The sequence below is a fragment of the Carassius carassius genome, chromosome 46 (genome assembly GCF_963082965.1).
Source record: "Carassius carassius chromosome 46, fCarCar2.1, whole genome shotgun sequence".
Classification (NCBI taxonomy): domain Eukaryota; kingdom Metazoa; phylum Chordata; class Actinopteri; order Cypriniformes; family Cyprinidae; genus Carassius; species Carassius carassius.
The window spans coordinates 852,257-876,841 of NC_081800.1; the positions used below are offsets into that span (position 1 = coordinate 852,257).

A 24,585-nucleotide genomic window follows, 5' to 3' on the forward strand; every position below is an offset into this window, starting at 1 on the left:
TTTGGGTATTCAGTAGTACATATTAAAGCACTAAATAAATTCTTCATTCACTCACACACTCATTATTGCTTTAACACGGACAGCCCTATATTCAACACAAGTTCTTCACGCAAATAGTTTTTACCCATGAAATAATCAGCCCTGATCACCAGTTGTTTTAAAACAATTAGCTGTTAGCCGATAGCACAGATAATTGCTTTTAGCGGCTGATGTCGATTAATGGTGACATACATCGGTGCATCCCTAATGATTACCTCTTGGCTAACTGCCATTTGGTCTTAACACTGTCTTGACATAGTGACTGTTTATGAAATCGGCCCCTGATTGAGCAACATCTTTTTCAGACTCTTCAAAATTAAGTTTCCATGGGAGTAAAGTGTTATGTATATGTTGTTGAATAAATTAATTTATCCACCATTTTAAATCATTACCTGCCTCAAAATGCATGCTGTTAAAGAGATCATTGTTTAAGCATTTTCAGTTCGTGAATAACTAAAGGTAGATTAAGGTATGTGCTTATATTGCAAAGTACAAAACTTTAATCAGATTTCAGAATAAATACAATACTCGGAGTGTAATACATGGATGCGTATGTTTTGATCAAGTTTGGTCAAGTTATGTTGCTTTGCATAGTTTATTGAAATAACTAACCAATAACTTTTTGCTAGTAATCAGTGTGCGTGTAGACATTTCCAATGTCTTGAACTAGATGTGAACTGTAACTGTTAGTGCCAAGAAATAAAATTAGATGTATCCTGGGCTCTCTTGGAGTTTCAACCATTTTTGTTAGTTTTTGTTTTTAAATTGGTCTCCAAATTGCAAAGACCACCTTAGACTGTAAATGAATTGCACAAGTTAGTGTTCCTTTAGTTGGGCTGGACGATAGTGGTTAACAGTTTATAGTTTGTTCTGCTGTATTTGTTCAGGGGTGTGATTCTTCCGGCTTTTCCGACCTGAAAATGATGCTCTCGTAAATCCATGCAAAAAATAAAAAATAAAAAACTGATCTGGGTCGAGTTTCCCGATAACTATGTATCTTCGCTCTGAAGAGCGCTCTCTACATGCAAGGTTACAAACGCTCGCCGCAATTCCACGTGCTTTTCCCAAAGACTTGTATGCATTTTGCGTACCGGCTACGCATTTTGACCTCAAAGTACGCTGGTACAATTTGTAACCCTAAACCACGCAAAAATCTAGTGACGCCTCTGTCCACGCGCAGTATTCAAAACAAGCAACAGATAAAGGTGAAAAGTTCAACCAATCATAGCGTTTTTTGTTTGTTTTGCATTTAAATAATTTCTGCGTTTATTTCTCACCTAGTAGCCTATAGTTTATAGTTTCAGTTCAAAGCGGCTCGCGCTCGCCCCGTTAGAAGCTCTGACAGAGAAAGGCTGCGTGTGAGGCTGACAGAGACGCGCTGTTTAATGTGTTTGAGATGTGCCGTTTTCCTTAATGCTTGACTTACATTGCACAGGTATATTCTGTAAATGTTAAAATCCAATAGAAAATTTCCATTTTGCTGTCAGAAGTGCATGAGTTTCAGCTTTAGCGATTCTCAGCTAAACTCCACAGACTTCATTTAGAAAGAGCGCCGCCGCGCGCATGCGCTCCAAACAGACCGCGCTCAATGAAATAGGAGCGCAATAACTCTGTCTAAAGTATACATTTTGATGAAATACTTGTAGCTGGACAATAAATGTGACATGTAGAATTTTAAACCTACAGGTAAGTGTATTTGTATGATAGCACCAGTATAATGGGTTAATCAAAATAGCCTTTTTACTCAATTAGTCTGTGATTTTTATTATTTTCATTTTTAGTTTAGTAACTTTAACTTGTGCTTTAATATTTTTTTTTTAGATTGCAATGTTAAAATGTAATGTGACTTTAACCCTTTTTGCACATAATATATGCCTACATGCTTACATTCACTTTATTTGTTTAATCCAAATACAAAATACCAAGATATATAGGCTACAGTATACAGCAAATCAGCTAAAAAATACAGAGATATGAATTTTTGCTCATATTGCCCAGCCCTATACAGAAGTGTACTGGAGGTTTTTTCTTTTCTTTTTTTTAATAGTAAAAAAAAAAACTAAATAGCAAAAATTAACTAAACAGTTACAGTAAACAGTAAAAAACTGTAAAAATTTAAACCGTAAACTCGAACACCCCCCCAAATCATTGACAGATTTTTTGGAATTCATATTTCATTCATATTCATATGTCGCCGCGTCATGGTAAGTGCACCGTATAGTTTCCTGCTTTTTTGTCCTTTGCCATTCACACCTATGATTTGTTAGCTTTTAAAAATAATTTATCACTATCAGTGCTTGGTTTTCAACTCCCTATATAGGGCCCTAAATATTATTCCCCACACAAACCACAGTGTCAAAGCAAGAGGACAGTAGAAAACTGTTAACCCTTGGCTTTGTTTGGTCATTTTAGACAGGAGAAAAAAAGTACAATTTAAAACTTTGTGTAATAAAATGCCTGCTTTTATGTTCAGGTTTGCCTGTAGTAAAATTAATATAAAAACTGACGTTTCAAACCAACATAAAAAAAAAAAAAAAAATCTAGTGGCTATCTAGTGGTTAAACCACAGAATTTCAGATGTTTTTATTTTTTTGACTCCCACCAGATGAACTAATATCCCTTCAAAATTAGAATTTTAAATGCATTGTCTCAATTTTAACATGAAATACTGCTATAATTGAAGAGTAATAGAAAAATATCAGAATTTATATTATATTTTCAATGGGCAAAATTTAACATAATTATTGCATAAATATTAAATAGTACCATGAAATTCTCTAAAAATACAAAATAAAAAATATTATTGAACAAATATACTACATTGATTTACACTGAAGTTTAATTTCAGGTGTCCGGTCACGTTTGTCAGTGAAGATCACAAGTGTGAAAACCAAATGAATAATACCAGAGGGTTAAAGTCAGTTCAAGGTTGATTCTGTGTTGTCATTGTCCAGCTCATTTCAGCTCACTTCCAATAGTGTGTGTGCAGTCAATTCGACAATGTTGCCAGAAATGGTCCCCAATTAAGCAAGCCAAAGGTGACTGTGTCAAACTCCAATATCAGAAATGGAGAAAAAGCCTTGGGAGAAACCAGAGTGTGTCTGCATCCAGAACAAGGCTAGGTAGATTGTTCCAGAGTGTAGGTGCTAAATAGGAAAAGGATCTGCCATCCGCAGTTGATTTTTGATATTCTAGGCATTATGGCCAGACTTTTGAGATTGCAGCGGGTGTGAAGGACTATAATGTGATATGAGCTTGATCAAGTACTGAGGAGCTAAACCATTCAGGGCTAGTAATTAGCAAGATTTAAAAATGTACACAATGTTTAATCAGGAACCAGTGCTGATATATTTTACAAAGGAGGTTTGTCTAACAATCAGATCGAATGGTTAAAGAAATTAATGTATACAGAAAGTATTATAACAGTTGCTTTTATATTAGGCCTATTAGTAATAGAAAGGCAAACATTTATAATACTTTCTTGTTTGCCGTCAGCATTAATCAAATATGCATTTATATAATTTAAACAAAACTGAATGACTAATGAACATTTAATTTCACAAACCTTGCAAACTTCAAATCCAGCTGTGATCTTGTGAAGTGTGTATCAGCATAATCACCTGTTCTCTGTGTGATAGTCTGTCCGTGTGAATTGAGTGCTTTAAACTATAAACTAATGATTTCAAATTATGCTGCGTTTTATGCATTTGGCCACTGTCAAATTCATGTCATTTTCTCTGTGTGCTGTGTCAAATGAGTGTTACCCTGGCTTTATTTGAAAAAATTATTCCCAGTAAGCACACACTTCCCAGAATACGGAGTGTCCTGTTGGTTACAATGTTTACTTCCTTTTTAATTATATTTGTATTAAATATTTGTGAGAAATATGAATAGCTCTAAAGTATAAGCATGTTTCTTTTACACATTTATTTTTAAATCCATTGTCAAATTATTTAAAATTTATTAAATATTATAATAAAAAAATAATAATAATATTGGCTATCGGCCCCCTGCTTTCCAAGATATCCGCATCGGCTGTCAAAAAACACATCGGTTGACCACTAGTTTCAACATGTGAATTATGCTTCAGTTATTGTCTGTATTTTACAGCATTGATATGGGAAGAGAAGCACTCAAGCCAAGTTTTATGCAGAGTACATGAGGCCCCTTTTTGTAGTCAAAAGTCTTTGTGTATTTCCTGACAGCACTGGATAGCCAATAACCTGTTTGGTCTGGCTTTTGCCCTGAATGGAGTTGAGCTGCTACACCTCAATAATGTCAGCACTGGATGCATCCTGCTGGGAGGTCTGTTTGTTTACGATGTGTTCTGGGTAAGTTAGGGGAATGTTATTACTTTAAAATTCATTATTGTGAAGCCTGCTTAATATAGGGCCCGCCTACAAGATTTGTCCTGGGCCCTGTGAGTTTTGGCACCGGCCCTGGTACATACATATCTCCCCATTAATCAGCACTCTGTTTGCTTTCTAGGTTTTTGGCACCAATGTTATGGTGACTGTTGCAAAGTCCTTCGAAGCCCCAATTAAGTGTGAGTATCTAATTTATCCATCCATCCTTCTCCATTAACCCTCTGGAGTCGATTAATGTGTATACGCTTCGTGTCATTTTCTCCTGTTAACTTAAATTACACTTTCAGTTTTGATCGTACAGATAAGAGCAATACATTAATCGAATCTGTAAAGGGTCTACTTTTTTTGTATACAGACATAAAACTTTGTGCGTTTATAAAATAAAGATAACAAACAAGGTGTGCTATCTGCAGCCTTTGTCTGCGCTGATCTTCATTTACAAACACGTCATTAAAATGAACTGTAACTCCGTGAATACTCAACGAAGAGACATGAGCGATATATCTATAGAAAGCCTGATAGGTCTTCTTTTAAACGAAACAAGTACTGCCGAAAACAAATATTCTGTGATAAATATGAAAACAAAGCGATGTCAGTTTTTCACATCCCTCTTCATTATCTTCTAATGTGACCACGCCCCCGCGCTGAACGCTCTATTCAGATTCTGTTTCAAACTGAAGCGCGCGGCTTGAATACTCACACACAACAGAAGGCAACGCATTGAGACCATTCAAGTTTTTTTATTTTACTGTTTGCTTCGCGATGAGAGGAATAAGACATTTCACCCCGAAAAGATGTGATGTGGTTGAGGATTTGAGATTTGGATTTCCTCAGAAAAAAAAAGAATGAAGCACTTTATTCAGCAGAGATCATAAACATGAGTAAGTCTCTTTTTATTTATTTATATACTTGTACTAGTTTTCACATAACGTGTAAACATTTTACTAGTTAGACTTTTTCCAAACTATAATTCCTGACTAAATGTATAATCAAGTGAAACATTATGAAGTTTCAATAACAATATACACTACGATACCATTCAAAAGTTTGATGTAAATAATATAAATGTAACAAATACATGTAACTGTAACGAATGTAACAAACTGATGTTCTTTTAATTTACCCCCCCCCCCCCAATTTTTTTTTTTAAATATTCTCAGCTAAATATTCTCTTTCAACATAATAACAATAGATGTTTTTTGTAGAAAATAAGATTGTTAAAATGATTTCTGAAGGATTGTGTGACTGGAGTAATGATGCAAAAAATTCAGTTTGAAAGTCCGCTTTGATTGTTCCCAATAAACTGTTTAACTGCACTCCCAAGTGGATATTAAATTGTTGTGGGATAATTTAAATATATTCTAAATGAAACTACAAATATAAAATTATATAGATTTTATTTTGTCCTCACATTCTTTCTTGTAACTCCTCCTTCTTAGTCACACACCTGACTGAATGGCTCATTTCTGTCTAACGGAGCACATCTAAATTAAAAATTAAATTAAATTTATGCATTAAGCAGACGCTTTTATCCAAAGCGACTTAGTGCATTCAGGCTAACAATTATAACCTATCGTGTGTTCCCGGGGAATCGAACCCCCAACCTTGCGCTTGATAAAGCAATTCTCTACCAACTGAGCTACAGGAACACTATATTATGATCAGTGATCATATTATTTACAAAAAGTGTTTTTGTAGAAAGGGATCTGATATTTAATAAGCCAAGCTTTATCATTTGTTTATCCATATTGCATCTGTTTTTTATTTGTTGAACCTCAATTAAATTGTTAATCTTAACTTGGTTTGGACGTTTTTTGTATTTTCTAGTTTGGGGAACAGACACGGTCTCTATAGTGTGATATCTAGGTGAAAAAGTCTCTATGTGCTGAGAATTAGCTGACCTCTGTGATACTGGAAAAGGACTTGCAGTTTACTTAGTAAAACGGCATAGGAACCCTGATATTTACCTCTTCCAGCTGACCTCTGTCATACTGGAAAAGGACTTGCAGTTTAGGCCATCCTTAAAAATATTTTGGTTTGCAGTAACGGTAATAAAAAAAAAAAAAAAAAAAGGGTCGGTAGGTCGGTCTTTTTTTTTTGCAAGTTTCAATGTAAAAAAAGAAGTAAATTTTTGTGATGGTGATGACGTCGGTATGAATTTAAACTAGGGATGCACCGAAATGAAAATTCTTGACCGAAACCGAAAACCGAAAAAGAGAAAACCAAGGCCGAAAACCGAAACCGAAACACCGAAAGAAATTATGCCAATTATTAGTACCATTGCATTTACTGCTATGACCGTGTACTAACTTTACTAAAATTAAGACATTGCAATTGCATAAATTAATATTAGTTTCAAAGATAATTACAATTACATAAATTATTAAAAAAAACATAAAAATACATAATTAGAAATTATGCAAATATGTATTAAGCACATTGCAACAATGCACAGTATAAAATAAAATTCAAACTAAAAATGTATCCCACTCATGTGTATATTAAATAATAATGTACAGGCCTACTGGCCTGCAGAAAGGTTTTAAAATAAACTGTTCTCTCATAAAAACAAAGTGCATTTAGGTGAAGTGCATTTGAAATTGTTCTCTGTAGGACTAGAAAAGTGCATTACTTCTCCAGTATACGCAAGAGGGTTATCACTTCTGGGGATGGGGACTTCAGACAGAAAACCATCTAGCTGTTGAGCAGTTGAGCTTTTCATCTGCCTGACATTTGAGAAATATTTGAGAGAGTGTATTTAAATAGGGCCAGGGCATAAATAAACATTTTTATCAAATTAAAGCAGAAATCTAGCAGAAATATGGCTACAATCTGATATTATGTATGTATGTGTGTGTGTATATATATATATATATAAGCCTAAGAACAAAATAGCCAACGTATTATTATTATTATTTGAGGCACTTTCTTGCAGAATTTCACTGAACACATCAGACACCGAGGGTGCTTGCCCCTCATCTGGTGCACAGACGAGTCTTTTATTCTGCGCTCTGATCTCAGTCTCCTGCGCTTGGCGCTTCTCCGTCTCCACACGGGTTCTCCGCATCCAGCGTGCCCTGGATCATTTCTCGTGCACGCTGCCTTATTTCCGCATCCAAGTAATGGTCTTTATAACGCGGATCAAGCACATTGGCGATGAAGTGCAGAGGATCCGAAAAGATCTCAGTGAGACGTGTGCTAACAGACTCTACTTTTCTTTGTTTTCACTTCGTGGTCCGTCTCAATCTCTTTGTTAGGAGACGCTTTAGTGCTGCGAATAAAGGAATAAGAAGAGAGAGAATGTTCTCACTGGTGTGAAGTGAATGTCGCGGGGAGCTCGTGGTCTGCGCTATGCAGGTGCACGTGCAGGTCGCGGTTTCTGTTTGCGTCATCACAACATTTCGGCCGTGTTGTTTCGGTGATAAAAGTCTTTCGGCCGAAAACCGAAAATGCACTTTTGGGCCATTTTCGGCCGAAAATTTTCGGTGGCCGAATATTTGGTGCATCCCTAATTTAAACAAATTAGCATATCGTGACGTCACTGACTGGGTCTTCAACCCGTGCCTTCGGGCGCATCATTGCAAACCTCATTTTGATGCAGGCTATATAGACCACAAACAAATTTAAATCTTTGTCAAAAACATGTTTATTGCATGAATTTCAGGTGAGAAAAAAATAAGTACTGTTTTACTTGCATCCACCGCTACGTATCAATGCAACCTACAAATGAGAGAACGTTTACTTTGCTTTCTTGGGATGTCACTTTTGTGAAAAAAATCCTGTTTGATTTGAGTGACGAGTGTTCGTCGAATCATTGAATCGATTGTAAAATTGTAAGTTTTATACGGCAAATAACACCAAATATAGGTAAATCCACGGACAACAGACAGGAGGAATGTAAAGATTCAATCTATTGGTAAAGACCAATATTTCTGATGATTTATTGGCGTGAAGTTATCTGCAAAATGACAAACAGGAGTGCAACATTTTCGAAAAACAAAAAGCAGAGTGGACTGCCATAATGCAAAACATTTACTGCAGGCTTCAACATGGCTGTGTTTACGATTAAATTACAACAACAACAAAAAAATCACATAGGCGATTTTCTTAGGCTATGAAAAAAAATATTTTTTCAAATATTCGTTGAATTTAAAATAAAAATCCACATTCGAATGCGCTTATGAATTTTAGGTGTGCATTAAGGAAGCTGCCTTATGAGCCCCGGTCCGTGTTCCAGTCCACCTCGCCGCGCGCACAGCTGTCTACACAACTTTCAAAGGCGGACGAGCTCGACACGCAGGATCTGCTTTATCATCTTTCACCTTGTGTACGCGCACGAGATGTGATGACAATATGTGTCATTGCATTATAAGGTTATGTTAGCCTATCCAGTTGAAGCCACTTAGCCACTTTAAAAAAAAAAAAAAAAAAAAAAATCAATGTGGAGAAGATCTTGTTTACATCAAAACTGAAACCAAGCCGTTCACACAGAACGCATATTTCGCGCATCTCATGTTTTTAAATGAAAAAATGTATCCTGTGTGACTGGTTTTCCGCCCTTTTTATTTATTTAACAATGCATGCATACATGATGCTGTTTTGTTTATAGTTCTTTAAGCAACTTAATTAATAATTGGTTCATAAACATTATTTTAAATATTGTTTTTTTCACAGTCATGTATTCTAATGCTTTGAATAAACATGCAGTAATATTTTGCTCGATGCGCTATCTTGAGCCTCAGAAGAGAAGCAAAAAGCTTTTCTTCACCCTAACTGAAATTATGCATTTAAAATTACAACACAATTCGAATTTTGATCATATTTAAGTAAAAAATTCGAATTTAGTTTTTTCAGCTATTTTGACAGCCCTAGGTGATTCAAGCCCAAAACTGTATGAGACTGAATACCGGCTGAATTCACATTTCTGTTGTAAAAAGAGAAACATTGTGCAGAAGTATTATTTGCTGTTATGTGTGTTTTTCCGAAGCTGCAGTTGCTGTGTGACGCCTGTTCAAAAAAAAAAAAAAAAACCTGGACGCGCTCCGAGAAAAGGTTGTTAAAATCAGTTTCTTATTTTCGTTTTCGAAACTTGTGTTGGTTGATTCGTGCAATAGATTTTCGAACATAAAGATGTATTCTGGTGCCCGAACCCGTATGACTTTGAACAGTGACCGCGAACATTTAGTTTAGTGCAGCCGCAGCCATCATTACCAAGCGCGAACCGTTGACTCTGACAGTGAGTGAGAGTATGAGACGAAGCGAACGAACAGGCCACAGTGTGACATCCGTGTAAACACAGATGACGTCAAGGGTTTTTTTTTAATTAAAGAAGATAGCCTTCATTTGTATGTAGGCCAAGGCAATTTATATATTTACAATACTTACTTAAATATAATTAATAGTATTTTATTGCGTTTGTATTAGTTGTTTGAAGAGTAAAAAAATAATTGGTCGGTCTTAACGCAAATTTACAATCGGCAAGTCGGGTCGGACTAAAAGCAAAGAAAATAAAAAATTGAGTCGGTGCTAAATTGACAGGGTCGGTCGGGTTACGGCAAACAAGAATTTTTTTAAGGATGGCCTTACTTAGTAAAACGGCATAGGAACCCTGATATTCACCTCTTCTGCTAGAAATTACTACTTCTCTTCATTCTCTTCAGTTAATTCTTACTCTTATATTTCACTACTTCCACTCATTTTCTCTCTTTTAGTGGTTTTCCCACAAGATTTGCTGGAAAAAGGTTTGGGTGCCAGTAACTTTGCCATGTTGGGACTGGGGGACATTGTCATTCCAGGTAAATATATGACATGCTTGGTTAAATATATGACATGCTATTTATTATACAATAGAACCTGTAAACATCGAACCATGAACACCTTTCATTATTTAAAGGAAAATCTTATTACTGAATGTATTTCTTGTTCTGTCAGGAATCTTCATTGCCCTGCTCCTGCGCTTTGATGTCAGGTAAAGTCCTTTTTTTGGGGTTTTGTCTGACTTAATGTGCTTGTAGTTTCGATTCACAGATGTTGTCATTTTCTCATCTTTCACTCTTAGTTTGAAGAAGAACACACGAACCTACTTCTACACCAGTTTCCTGGCTTATATCTTTGGCCTGGGTCTTACCATATTTGTTATGCACACCTTTAAACATGCTCAGGTAAAAACATATAAACTAACTATTGTTGTCCTTCATTAATGAAATCAACCCAACACTTCACTGAATGAGGTTGTGTTTTGTTTCCCAGCCTGCTCTGCTATACCTGGTCCCTGCTTGTGTTGGATTTCCAGTGCTGTTGGCCCTATTTAAAGGAGAACTGACAGAGATGTTCAGGTAACTCCCCTCCTCACAATGACAGTGTTCAGAGGTTATGTCCAGGGTCAGGATTCTTGGGTGACATTTAGCTTGGAATGTAGTTTTAATTAATATAGCACACTTCTGTTCTCACGTTCATGCCTGCATGTCACCGTGTCTTTCTTGCACCCAAAATCAAGTGTAGCACCTGTTAGATGGGCTACCTCATTTCTATGGTTGCTCTTTACGTTCAGTGTGCTTGATAGCATTCACAATGAGCATGTTTACATGCTCACGTTTACATGCTCACCAGTAGGCTGATAACTCGGCAAATATCAGCTTATTAAAATAACCATTTTTCCCTGTATATATGGACATCAGTAACCTGACAACGCAAGTAAGCAGCGTTTACATGACTTCATTAATAAATCAGGTTATTTCCCTGTAGTGACCTCAAATTATAATCTTTTACATATTTGACTGATTATTCCATAAATTTGTCAGTTGATGTTGCAAGCTTACTTTAACATGTCAGGAACTTACAGCTCACATTTTATCCTCTCATGCAGCTATAAACGCAGCATTGTGACTGAAGCACTTCTTCTGTTGCATAAGATGAGAACACGTTTTTGTTTTCTAAATCATGAAAAAGTTTGCTTTTGTGATTTATATTTTCTTTACTGCAAGACATTTGCTCTATCTACATGTGTATAAATCTGGATTAACAATGCGTTCTTGTCACGTATCACAACTACGCACTTCAAGAAACCAACAGAAAACGGCTTGTTGCATTTACATGCTATGCGAAATCGGAGTAAGAGGCAAAAAACTACCTGTTTATGCATGCACCGTTTATTACCTTACTCTGATAAAAGAAAATGGGTTACTGGGTTTACATGACCAAGTGTGTTTTTTCCATATTAGGCCATCCTTAAAAATATTTTGTTTTGCAGTAACAGTAATTTTTTTTTTTTTCTTTAAAGGGTCGGTAGGTCGGTCTATATATTTTTTTTTTCAAGTTTCAATGTAAAAAAAAAAGGAACATTTTGGTGATGGTGAATACGTAGGTATGAATTTAAACAAATTAGCATATCGTGACATCACTGACGGGGTCTTCAACCCGTGCCTTTGGGCGCATAATTGCAAACCTTATTTTGATGCAGGCTATATAGACCACAAACAAATTAAAATCTTTGTCAAAAACATGTCTATTGCATGAATTTCAGGTGAGAAAAAAATTAGGTTCTGTTATACTGTTTTACTTGCATCCACCACTAGGTATCAAGTCAACCTACTAATGAGAGGCCGTTTACTTTGCTTTCTTGGGTTGTCATTTTTGTGAAAAAAATTCAGTTTGATTTGAGTGACAAGTGTTCATTGAATCGATTGTAAAATCGATTTTGCATGTCTAAATAAGTTTTATACGGCAAATAACACCAAATATAGGTAAATCCATGGACAACAGGCAGGACGAATGTAAAGACATATATTTCTGATGATTTATTGGCGTGAAGTTATCTGCACAATGACAAACAGGAGTGCAACATTTTCAAAAAACAATAAGCAGAATGGACTGCCATAATGCAAAACATTTAATGCAGGCTTCAACATGGCTGTGTTTGATTAGAAATGTCAACAACAAAAAATCGCATAGGCAATTCTAGGGCTGTCAAAAAAAATAAAAAATAGAATTTAGAATATTCGAATTTAAAATAAAAATCTACATTCTAATGCAAAAACGTTGCATTCGAATTTTAGGTGTGCATTAAGGAAGCTGTCTATGAGCCCCGGTACTTCACAGTCCGTGTACCGTTCCACCTCGCCGCGCGCACAGCTGTGTCTACACAACTTTCAAAGGCGGTCGAGCTCGACACGCAGTAGCTGCTGTCTCATCTTTCACCTAGTGTATGCGCACCGTCTGCGTGGTCTCAATAAATGCGGATGATGAAAAGGATATAATGCAGACAGTGTGTGGACGGCCGAAGTATACTTGATCTTTATCAGTGGCGCACGAGATGCGATGACGATGTATGTGGCATTGCATTGTAAGGTTATGTTAGCCTATCCAGTTGAAGCCACTACAAAAAAAAAGAGAACATCAATGTGGAGAAGATCTTGTTTACATCAAAACTGAAACCAAGCCGTTCACGCATTTTCTAGAGGGCCGCATGTTTAGAAAGACATGTAAAATTAATGTATTTAATTTAATTTTTCAAAAAATATCTCGAGACTTTGTTGGGTTTTGTTCCCCATCCCACTGCATCTCATGCTTTTAAATGAAAAAAAAAATATTCTGTGTGACTGGTTTTCCGCCCTTTTTATTTAACAATGCATGCATACATGACGCTGTTTTGTTTATAGTTCAAGCAACTTAATTATAATTGGTTCATAAAAATTATTGTAAATATAGTTTTTTTTAGTCATGTATTCTAATGCTTGGAATAAACATTCAGTAATATTTTGCTCGATGCGCTATCTTGAGGCCTCAGAAGAGAAGCAAAAAGCTTTTCTTCACCCTAACTGAAATTATGCATTTTAAATTCGAATACAATTCATATTCAAGTAAAAAAAAATCAAATTTAGGTTTTCAGCTATTTTGACAGCCCTAGGCGATTCTAGCCCGAATCTGTATCTGTATGCATGAGACTGTCTGAATACCGGCAGAATTCACATTTCTGTTGTAAAAAGAGAAACATTGTGCAGAAGTATTATTTGCTGTTATGCGTGTCCTAAGCTGCAGTTGCTGTGTGACGCCTGTTCCAGAAAAAAAAAAAAAACTGGACACGCTACAAAAAAAAAAAAAAAAAAACTGGACACGCTCCAAAAAAAAAAAAAACCTGGACGCACTCCGAGAGAAGGTCGTTAAAATCAATTTCCTATTTTCGCTTTCGAAACTTGTATTTGTTGGTCCAATCGATTCGTGCAATAGATTTTCGAACATAAAGTGACAGTCGACACGGTCACGGTTTTAGACTAGACGGGAGAAGGGATGGGAAAAGACCTGGGCACAGTTTCTCCAGAACTTCGTGCCAAGTTAAAGCGGTGTCGAGCTGTTTTAATGATTTTTTTAGATGTATTATGGTGCCCGAACCCGTATGACTTTGAACAGTTACTGCGAACATTTTGTTTACTAAAGCCGCAGCCATCATTACCAAGCGCGAACCGTTGACTCTGACAGTGAGTGAGAGTATGAGACGAAGTGAATGCACAGGCCACAGTGTGACATCTGTTAACCAATAGTATAAACCTAGATGACGTCAAGGTGTTTTTTTTTTTTTTTTATTAAGGAAGATAGCCTTCATTTGTATGTAGGCCTAGGAAATTTATATATTTACAATACTTAAATCTAATATTACTTTATTGCTTTTGTATTAGTTGTTTGAATAGTAAAAAAAAATTGGTCTGTCTTGACGCAAATTTACAATCGGCAAGTCGGTCGGACTAAAAGCAAAAAAAAAAATTGAGTCGGTCCTAAATTGACAGGGTCGGTCGGGTTACGACAAACAAGAATATTTTTAAGGATGGCCTTAAGCATAATTGGCTTAAGAACATGCATGTAAACGTGCTCATTGTGTGAGAAGTGTAAGTGCTACTCGTGACTGTATTTTAAAAGAGCACAGGAATCAGGAATATGATTAATATATATTTCTCATATGACAGTTACATTTAAAATTATTGAAGATGGAAAAATAGGTCAATTGTATATCAATAACTCATTACAAGGCACTGTAATTTACTCATTAATATGTCAATATTCCATTCTTCATATCAATTTATAGTGATATCTCTTACTGTGAATTACCTCAAATCAAACAGTGGTTTGTACAGCAAATGGCCGTAAGATTAATTTATCAACTTTCAATAAAGTTATCACTTCTTATAATTCAAGGAAAAATAGTTTCTGGCCATGAAACCATTTTCCTATCCTTATGAACTTTTGGTTACTGAAAAGTAACAAGCTTTGTAGCTTAAGATCAAACATTTCATTGACTCGTGATGTGAGCATTTTAGACAGAACCAATCATGAATATATATTGGATTTTAATAATTTAACTAATAATACATCAAACTACAAATCACACAGAGTAAATATGCGTACGACAATAGACAGTAAACAAATACAAGACATAATGGAATTCAAGTGAGGGAGTGAGAGAGAGAGAGAGAGAATGAGAGAGAAATAGGCGAGATCACAATAATCTCACAGTATGGCAAAATCACAGACAGTAACCTTTTGAAAGACAACAAGGAATCAGATCGACAACCTTTAAGCAGCATTTAAATCTCCATAGAAAATTGAATACTTGCATGGGGTCTCTTTGTTGCGGAGAACGAGTGTGTGTGCGTGCGTAATTCTTTGTAGCTGGGCGTGTTCACTTGTTTCTTCCTGGGGCGAGCAATCGCGCGAGATTTCAAAAGTTTTACCGAACAAAATGATTCCGAGTTCGTCTTCCTCGTGTAGGGAGAGGCGAATATGAGAATAAACTTAAGGAAAGAAAAGGAAACGAAAATGAAAAACGGAGATGAACGCTCCCTTAAGGAGCCATGAGAACAGGCTGTTCTCTCAGCCGCAATGCTGAGATCAACTACCCGACGGAAATGCAGAGAGGAGAAGAGCGGGGAAGAACTTCCTGGTTCAGTTCTTCTTATGAATGGACTGTTTCATGCCTCTGCGCGAACAACCAATGAACATCCGCGATCTGAAGCGGGAAAAAGTTCCTTTGTCTCTGAGAAAACACCCACTCGCGTGAGTTATATCTTATCAGAATTCAGTTATATTCTAGCAAGTTGGTAATTCCAGATTAATATATTTTACAAACCTTTCCTATAGGTGGATAGTTCAGCCACAACATGACGATTACACAGATACCAAAAATTACATAAAGTTTCATTCATATGCAGAATTACACACATTTAAAGTTTGATTAACACACGATAAAATTGCAGATAGTCCCATTTTGATTATGGAAAACATCTACGCACAAAAAGAGTGATACAGTCAATACATTTAGAATACATTTTACAAAGGTACTTTTCTTTTTTCCTACCAAGAATTCCAGTGAGCTGGCTTTTCCTGTTCTGTTTCCCAGTAGGATCATAAAATACAAACTTACGACTCTATTTGAGAACATTAATTCCAAAAACATTTCCAATTTACAAGTCAGCAAATTATAATCCTCGCATAACAGAATTAACCAGTTAACCCAGCCCAAATCTATCAAAATACATCTTAAGGAATGTTAAAGAGCGTACAGTGTGCATTAGGGGTGAGCCCCAAATAGTCGACGATTCGAAGCTTCGATTCAAGGAGCCTGATATGACTACCAATCTTGCAGTCAGATATTCGCGGGCTGTTATGATTATGCCATTCTGACTATATGCGAGCACTCACATGTCTGATTTCACATAGAACTTACAGTTTTCTAATAAGTTAATATGCAGCCTATTATGATAAAGCCGTGAATAAGACTCTGAAAAGAAAGAAACTTTAATATTTTAAAGTGTGTGAATAAATCCAACCACCCCTATAGATTTATGTTACACTTTCCATGATCCGTGACTGACAGAGGAGCACCTTGGCAGCAGGGATTTAAAACTTTACCAAGACTCAAACTGACACCGGCAGAGACTGGATTTTTTTCCGAAGAGGTAGGGTACAAGTGATTCCAAAACATTTCAGCAGGTGTATATATATCGTGGATATATTATTTACCTGATATAAAATGCGTTTTTGTTTTGAGTCAAGCGCTTCAATGTAGTACTACGGTGATCTCTTCAGGGCACAGCACAAGCAGGTCAAACAACAAATCAGAATATTAATAACTATGACTGGACTGTCACACCCATACCATTATAATGAGAACACCATTATAATAAAACACTGAATTTTTTGAGTTTGGCTGCCGTCCACAAAAGGCGCTCGCATTCAGAGCCGGGCAGACACGTTCATTTGCACTCAGGCTCTTTTTGCATATAACAAGCATATCAGTCCTAATATTAACTTTGTTTTATAAATAACAAAGCATATTCTACATTAAATTGAGTTAAATCCCATTGATTTAAAAACTTGCTATCGAAGGCATCACTCTACTGGTCAACTTCAGCGCACGCAGCTCAAAACAGAAATGCAGAACATTAACTTAACCATTTTTAAATGCATATTAGTCATTTTAACTGAACATTTGACTTGACTGCTGGTGGTGCTTTTTTTGGTCTTTCAGTGTTTCTTTAAAAAGAATTGGGGAAAAAAACTAACAAAGGTGATATGAATTCTACTAAAAAGAACTATAAAACGCACAAAGGATTATTGGATTCATGAATATTAATCAGGTTTTGTGACTTTGCTCGAAATGATTTGCTGAAATCAAAACAATAATTTTTAGTTCCTCACTTTCCGCGCTGACGCTGAGAACGTTCGCCAGCGTAAGTGAAAGTTAACATGCCTAGGGTTTTTGACTTGTACATTACACGTCACACCCTGATGTCACGTGTCTTTACGGGACCTTTACGGGTTGTGTGTGAACTCTTGCACATATTCCTGGTAATAACTGGCACTGTGAAAGGGGAAAAATCTAGCAACCCGGGAACAATTTCCGGGATACATTACCTGTGTATTTTCCGGAATAACAATGTGAAAGGGGCTTTAGATTTCTAGTAGTCCAGGTATGGTAATCTGAAAAAGTGTTTATCTGGATCATTGTGATCCAATCCAATTTTGAAAAACCAGCAGAAAAGTAAGATGGATTACCTGATCCTGGGTGGCAAAACATGGGATTTCCAAATCCAGATCTTATTAGCCAGCACCCCAACGCCCTCGTCCTGAAAACCCCTTAACTCGCACGTGTCAGTGTTCATGAATAGATTAAATGAAACAGGACAAATTTAATCTTGACAAACTATGTATCATTATAAAGATCTAAGCCTCAAGCATCGATGACAGATCGCTGTTTTTCAATGGAAAGCTTATAAAGACTGTATTTGCTACAGTTGTGTAAGTAGTACACATAAAAAAATCAACAATGGAAACGCTGTACATACCAGATCCGTCGTAATAACGAGTCATAAACACATCCACAGCTGTAAATCCTGGTTTAGTTAGAAAGGTAAGGGTCCACTGAACGACATCTCATGAAGCACGTTTAGTCCAACGAAGCAATAACATTGTAATATGGATCATAAATCCTTTGTTTACGTTTCAGTTCTTCAGCGACAGAATGAATGAAAGATAGGTGAAAGATAGTTTATTTGAATTTGGCGCTCTCTCCTGAGGGCTTGTGACGCGCTCTGACGCACCTGTCAGCTGATGGAGGCGGAACTTACAGCGATCGCCTTTGTCTTTGTTTCTTTTATTTTTCAACAGTTTTTATATATGTGAGAGTGTGTTTTATGTTGAATGTGAATGTATCTGCATGATTACCATCTGTCTGAGTGCAAATCAGCCCAAATCAGCTCGCTATTACTGAATGGTCACGGCTATCAAAGTGAACGCGTCTATATGAATAGAGAGAGTGGATTATTTACTTTGGCACATTTGTGTTATTACCATCTGTATAAGTGGCCATCAGCACATCAGCACTTATTTGCATCATAATTCATTGTAAATGCTGCATTTCTAGCAATCTCAGGATTTTTTTGTAATTGGCAAACAAAGTTAAATCTTTTTTTATTTTTCTTATTCTTACTCAAATTATTCTTATTGTATTTTTCTAGTGCTCAAATAAATCACTTGTATGAAGTCTAAGTTTCTGTCTAGTGTTTTATAATTGAAAAAAACTATGCAGTGGTATGTTTACTGACTAAATAGTTTGTAGAAGCCTTCAATACTATTGGGAAATATATTTTCTTATATTTGGGGGGTGGGGGGTCTAGACATAGTCTCAGAAAAATATTTGCAGGGGTCTCATTTTTCATATCTTATTCAGATTTGAAATAGAAACTCATGAGACATGTGGCTTTCAACCCATTACTTTTCTAGATTGCTCCAGGACTCATTTCATGTATTTTTATATCAAATAACAAAATAGTTACGTGTGGTAAAAAAACTTCAAGGCACTTCAGTGTCTATAACTTTTAATATTTTTGAGCATTATCAAATCTTGTTGATAAAAAGTAAAGCCCAAAGTGTCTTCTTTCCAAAGACACCAAAATTATGTTTGTAACACACTGAAGAAGGAAACGGTTACAATTATAAGTTAGGTAGAGCACTTCAGCTGTGAGTCCCATAATGAGGGGTGCTGGCTAACAGGTTAAGACGAATCCAGTCAAAGTTATATTAAAATTGTTCTTCCAAGGTCCATCAATGCAGTCAATGAGAGTGTTGCAGTTGAACAGTCCGCAAGTCGTCAAATAAAATGCCTGCATTCATAATAACACATACTGCACATGGCTCCGATGGTTAAATAAAGGCCACCTTTATTATAAATAATAATAAAATAATGTTTGGACATATGCTCATTATTCACTTCAGTTGAACATAAAGACAAAAACCTTTTAGTCAAATGTAAGCGGTGTCTTTCTGGTTCGAATGTACGGAGCCCTGGAGAAAAAAAATTAGTAGGGTTTTGCAATCCGTCCTGTCAGTTCATAAACCGTACTCACGTGCACTTAAGACAGTAAAAATGTTTGTCATAAAATAATTCATGAATGCCTTATTTTTAAATAACCTTTGTATACTATTCTTTCTTAACATTAAGACTTATTTTGTTGATTTTATTATACTAAGCTCCAAACATAGTTAGATGCGTGCTTCACTGTTACTGTTATTATTAAATAATTAGGCCTATTATAACATTACAGTCAGTTAGAAAAGAAATTACAACATAACAAGCACATTATTTGTTTGTATTGCTTTTTACCTATTTTTCTTCTTTATAGCTTTTATTTTAGGCTATAAAACACAGGCAGCGGTGTCTTATCCTATTGTTGATTAATGTAAAATAAACGCTAAAAAGCTGATCATGGTCTCATATGATACTATGAAAAAATGTTTAATAAACAAATTAATCTGCCGGCAGGGGCGGAGCCACAAAACCGTGAGTTTACAAATCGGGATGGGATTGCGAAAGCTGCGCACGGATAATGAATTCGTGGGTACGGATTCAATACTCGGAGCGCACGGATTGAAAATTTGTTTAACCAATGGAACGGTTTAAGAATTCGTGAGCACGGTTTATATAAACTGAGGGGACGGATTGCAATACCGTTGCCACGGATTGTATGTTTTTCTCCCACAAGTGAAACATTGTTGAAAACATGCAGCCTGTCTCTACTGTGGAGTCGCCGGCTTTTCAGGCAGCCCGTTATGATAACATAGATTTCATTTTTAAACAACATTTATAATTTGTTTTCTTTTTATAGCATATAATTTATAGTTGTCAATAATATACTTTTTTTGGTGCTGAGTTTCTCGAAATTGATTCTGAATAATTCAGATTGCTTTCATTTATTTATTTCTAAATGTTTTGTGTTATGTTGTACATTATTGATAGTTTTCATACTTAAACTGTGAAAGGAACATTTTTAAGGGCTCAACACAACATCTTTTATGATGCAGAAGCCACTTTAGTTTTTGATTCTGAATATATTATTCAGGTGTTTTGTTATTTATTTCAGAAATCCGTGTGATGTACAATATTCAGTTTGTGCTGGTCTGACTTAATCAAAATAGTGTTTAAAAATTACTTTAAGTCAGTTTTGTGTTTGTATAAACCATGATGTATAAAAGTGCATTAATGGGAACATTCTCTAAAAAAGTAACTAAAAAGTTACTTTTAACAGTAATGCATTACTTTTTGGTGCAAGTAATCAAAAAAGTAATTGAGTTACTTTTTGAATGAAGTAACTGTAACTAGTTACTATTTCTTAGTAACTAGCACAACACTGGTTAACAGGAGACAGAATGTACATGTGCTAAGTTGGATTTATCATCTGTCACCGTGACATCAAGTGGACTTTTAAAGCTGAAATAATGAGTGGGTTAAGCTTTCACTTGGAATAACGAGAGGAATAACATTGATTACTTTCTTGTCGGAGGATTGTAATGCATCACAGCCAGTCAGGTACAAGGAAGAGAGACTACGGCTCCTTAAATTAGGTAAGCAACAGGTTTATTGACTTGTAATAGCAATTTAACGGTGAATAGCAATCGGGTCCAGTTGGGTCTGTGTCTTCCCAGCGGGTAGACACAGATAATAGAAGGGTCCGGGTAGGAATTTCTCGGATCTACACGGATCCGGATCCAGCTTTTGAAATAACAGACGGGTCCGGGTCGGTTGGGTGTAGTACATTACAGGTCTCTTTCGGGTTCGGGCATAAGTTTTTGGACCCGTGAAGACCTCTACTGCAAAGCAGCTCACTAGGTTTTGGAACATGTTTTCTACACTTTATTTCTTTAAGGTGTGAGCTTTCATCTTACAGACCTTTTCTTCTCTGTGCTTTGTTCTTCGTGTTACCTTCTTATTTTTCTCCTGCCTTTTTTCTTTCTTTCTTTCTTTCTTTCTTTCACTATCATCTCCCTTCCCGTGTTTTGTCCTCTGGCATGCAGCTATGAGTCGTCAGATGAAGTTTTGCCCCACACTCCGCGGCTCACTCATTTCCCCACTGTGTCGGGCTCTCCAGCTAGTCTGGCTAACTCCATGCAGAGTTTTGGCCTGTCGACCCCCAGCCGTCGCCGGCACACACCCTCCGACATGTAACAACTGAATTCTTTTCCATTACTATGCAAGTATCGCCATTGATCATTCAATTGAACCTTCCTGATCTTTTCCTGTCAACATCCTCACACAATTCAGGGTCATTTAAAGTGCAGTTTCATTTTGTTATGCTCCTAGTTGGCCTCTCTTGTTGTGTCATGAGATTATGCACTGCCCCGAGTGGTTTATCAACTGTATAAAATGACAGCAATGTAAGACCATTTACATTTTGTTCCATCCATTTACCTGTAGTTCTGTATTCAGTGAGCACTGAGCTTTGTCATGGCAACTTTCACAACTTCTTGATGTCTGTTTGATTCCTGTCCTGCCTTATTGATTTCCTTGTACATCTTTCAGTGTACATCTATCACTGGTGTCCACTACAGCAGACATTCATTTATCAAAAAGGGGCAAATCACATCAAACATAGGGACAGAGCAGCCCGACCCCTTTCTTTATTTTTATCCATATTTATTAATATTGATTGCCTCCCAGTCACGCTTGACTTAATTCTTTTGTCTCCTGCAGATACGAAGAGTCTTCACCAGAGGAGGCGTCATTGAAAGTGGAAATAACAGAATCTGATAAAGACAAATAAAAATGCTGAGACTTCATTCATGTCCTGTTTGTTTTTTATAGTGATGTGCTCATCATGCAGCAAACTGTCATGTTCTGAGTCTGCTCATGGCAGGCATATGTTCTGTAATTTAGAACTTTATTTTAATGTACAACAGCTTTCTCAGTGCCTGTGAAATCTTGTTCATTTCATTGCCTTCAACATTCATATTTAAACATTTGATTGGTTATTTGATTTCAAAGATTTTTTTTTTTTTTACAATTTTCTTTTTTGTTATAATACAGTATTTAAACAGGGTAGATGTCACTATTACCTTTCCGGTATCTATAAACACAAGTAATTGTCCATAATTCATTACATGAAAGGACGAAACATTCTGGATTCAGTATTTTTATTTTATGCAAGTGTAAACAAAACGGTGGGAACCAATATCTCCCCAGCAAGTGATGGTATCAATGTAGTTGAAGGGTTCTAGTTTAGTTTTTGTATTTGCCATATGTTTGTACACCTCATGCTTTGCTTGGTAAACATCATTTTACGGTCTCTTGTGTAATCTTTCTTTTCTCAGTGTAAAAGTGTAAAAGTTTAAGCTTATGTGAGGAGCATTTCTTCCTCTGTTTAACTTCTTTTATTTGCATCAAACTGTGGTGTTCACCACTGGAGTAAAGTATGTTACCAGTGTAGTTTGTGCTTCACTATATTTTTCACCCTGTCAAATGAGTAATGATCATAACTTCGCATATTTATGCTGTGTATCATGTATTTTTATATATATATATATATATATATATATATATATATATATATATATATATGAAATTTTGACCACAACGTTTTAAATTCATTGTTAACAATAATTGTATTTTACAATTACAAATATTGAGGTGAAGAAATGTAATGTCCGCAACACTGCTAACTCCCATAATTTATTAAAAAACAAGCAACGTTTCGACCCTCAGGTCTTCATCAGGCTTAACATCAATGTGAAGTGAAATCACCTTTAAATAGACACAGGTGATCACCTTAATTAGACACACACAAATACAAGTCATGTGACAATTACAAGTCATAATAACCCCACTCATTACTCAATTAAGGGAACAGTTGTATGGAGAAAACAATCAACATACAACCCGAATTCCGGAAAAGTTGGGACGTTTTTAAAATTTTAATAAAATGAAAACTAAAAGACTTTCAAATCACACGAGCCAATATTTTATTCACAATAGAACATAGATAACATAGCAAATGTTTAAACTGAGAAAGTTTACAATTTTATGCACAAAATGAGCTCATTTCAATTTTGATTTCTGCTACAGGTCTCAAAATAGTTGGGACGGGGCTTGTTTACCATGGTGTAGCATCTCCTTTTCTTTTCAAAACAGTTTGAAGACGTCTGGGCATTGAGGCTATGAGTTGCTGGAGTTTTGCTGTTGGAATTTGGTCCCATTCTTGCCTTATATAGATTTCCAGCTGCTGAAGAGTTCGTGGTCGTCTTTGACGTATTTTTCGTTTAATGATGCGCCAAATGTTCTCTATAGGTGAAAGATCTGGACTGCAGGCAGGCCAGGTTAGCACCCGGACTCTTCTACGACGAAGCCATGCTGTTGTTATAGCTGCAGTATGTGGTTTTGCATTGTCCTGCTGAAATAAACAAGGCCTTCCCTGAAATAGACGTTGTTTGGAGGGAAGCATATGTTGCTCTAAAACCTTTATATACCTTTCAGCATTCACAGAGCCTTCCAAAACATGCAAGCTGCCCATACCATATGCACTTATGCACCCCCATACCATCAGAGATGCTGGCTTTTGAACTGAACGCTGATAACATGCTGGAAGGTCTCCCTCCTCTTTAGCCCGGAGGACACGGCGTCCGTGATTTCCAACAAGAATGTCAAATTTGGACTCGTCTGACCATAAAACACTATTCCACTTTGAAATAGTCCATTTTAAATGAGCCTTGGTCCACAGGACACGACGGCGCTTCTGGACCATGTTCACATATGGCTTCCTTTTTGCATGATAGAGCTTTAGTTGGCATCTGCTGATGGCACGGCGGATTGTGTTTACCGACAGTGGTTTCTGAAAGTATTCCTGGGCCCATTTAGTAATGTCATTGACACAATCATGCCGATGAGTGATGCAGTGTCGTCTGAGAGCCCGAAGACCACGGGCATCCAATAAAGGTCTCCGGCCTTGTCCCTTACGCACAGAGATTTCTCCAGTTTCTCTGAATCTTTTGATGATGTTATGCACTGTAGATGATGAGATTTGCAAAGCCTTTGCAATTTGACGTTGAGGAACATTGTTTTTAAAGTTTTCCACAATTTTTTTACGCAGTCTTTCACAGATTGGAGAGCCTCTGCCCATCTTTACTTCTGAGAGACTCTGCTTCTCTAAGACAAAGCTTTTATAGCTAATCATGTTACAGACCTGATATCAATTAACTTAATTAATCACTAGATGTTCTCCCAGCTGAATCTTTTCAAAACTGCTTGCTTTTTTAGCCATTTGTTGCCCGTGCCAACTTTTTTGAGACCTGTAGCAGGCATTAAATTTTAAATGAGCTAATTAAGTGGATAAAAGTGTAAAATTTCTCAGTTTAAACATTTGCT

The 24,585-nt window shown here is 36.3% G+C and overlaps 1 protein-coding gene across 2 annotated transcripts in view; it reads left to right on the top strand.

Annotated features, from left to right (window-relative positions):
* Window positions 1-22,005, top strand: part of LOC132129285 (minor histocompatibility antigen H13-like) — a 45,458-nt gene extending 23,453 nt beyond the window's left edge. Inside the window, exons 6-12 of one of the 2 annotated variants that reach the window (XM_059540815.1) lie at window positions 4,245-4,370; window positions 4,528-4,585; window positions 10,118-10,201; window positions 10,338-10,374; window positions 10,465-10,567; window positions 10,656-10,741; window positions 21,246-22,005. In XM_059540815.1, coding sequence (XP_059396798.1) covers window positions 4,245-4,370; window positions 4,528-4,585; window positions 10,118-10,201; window positions 10,338-10,374; window positions 10,465-10,567; window positions 10,656-10,741; window positions 21,246-21,396 — 645 coding nt within the window. In that variant the 3' untranslated portion in view covers window positions 21,397-22,005. The remainder of the gene's footprint in view (window positions 1-4,244; window positions 4,371-4,527; window positions 4,586-10,117; window positions 10,202-10,337; window positions 10,375-10,464; window positions 10,568-10,655; window positions 10,742-21,245) is intronic. The other variant, XM_059540816.1, reaches the window with a different exon arrangement.
* The last annotated feature ends 2,580 nt before the right edge of the window (window positions 22,006-24,585 follow it).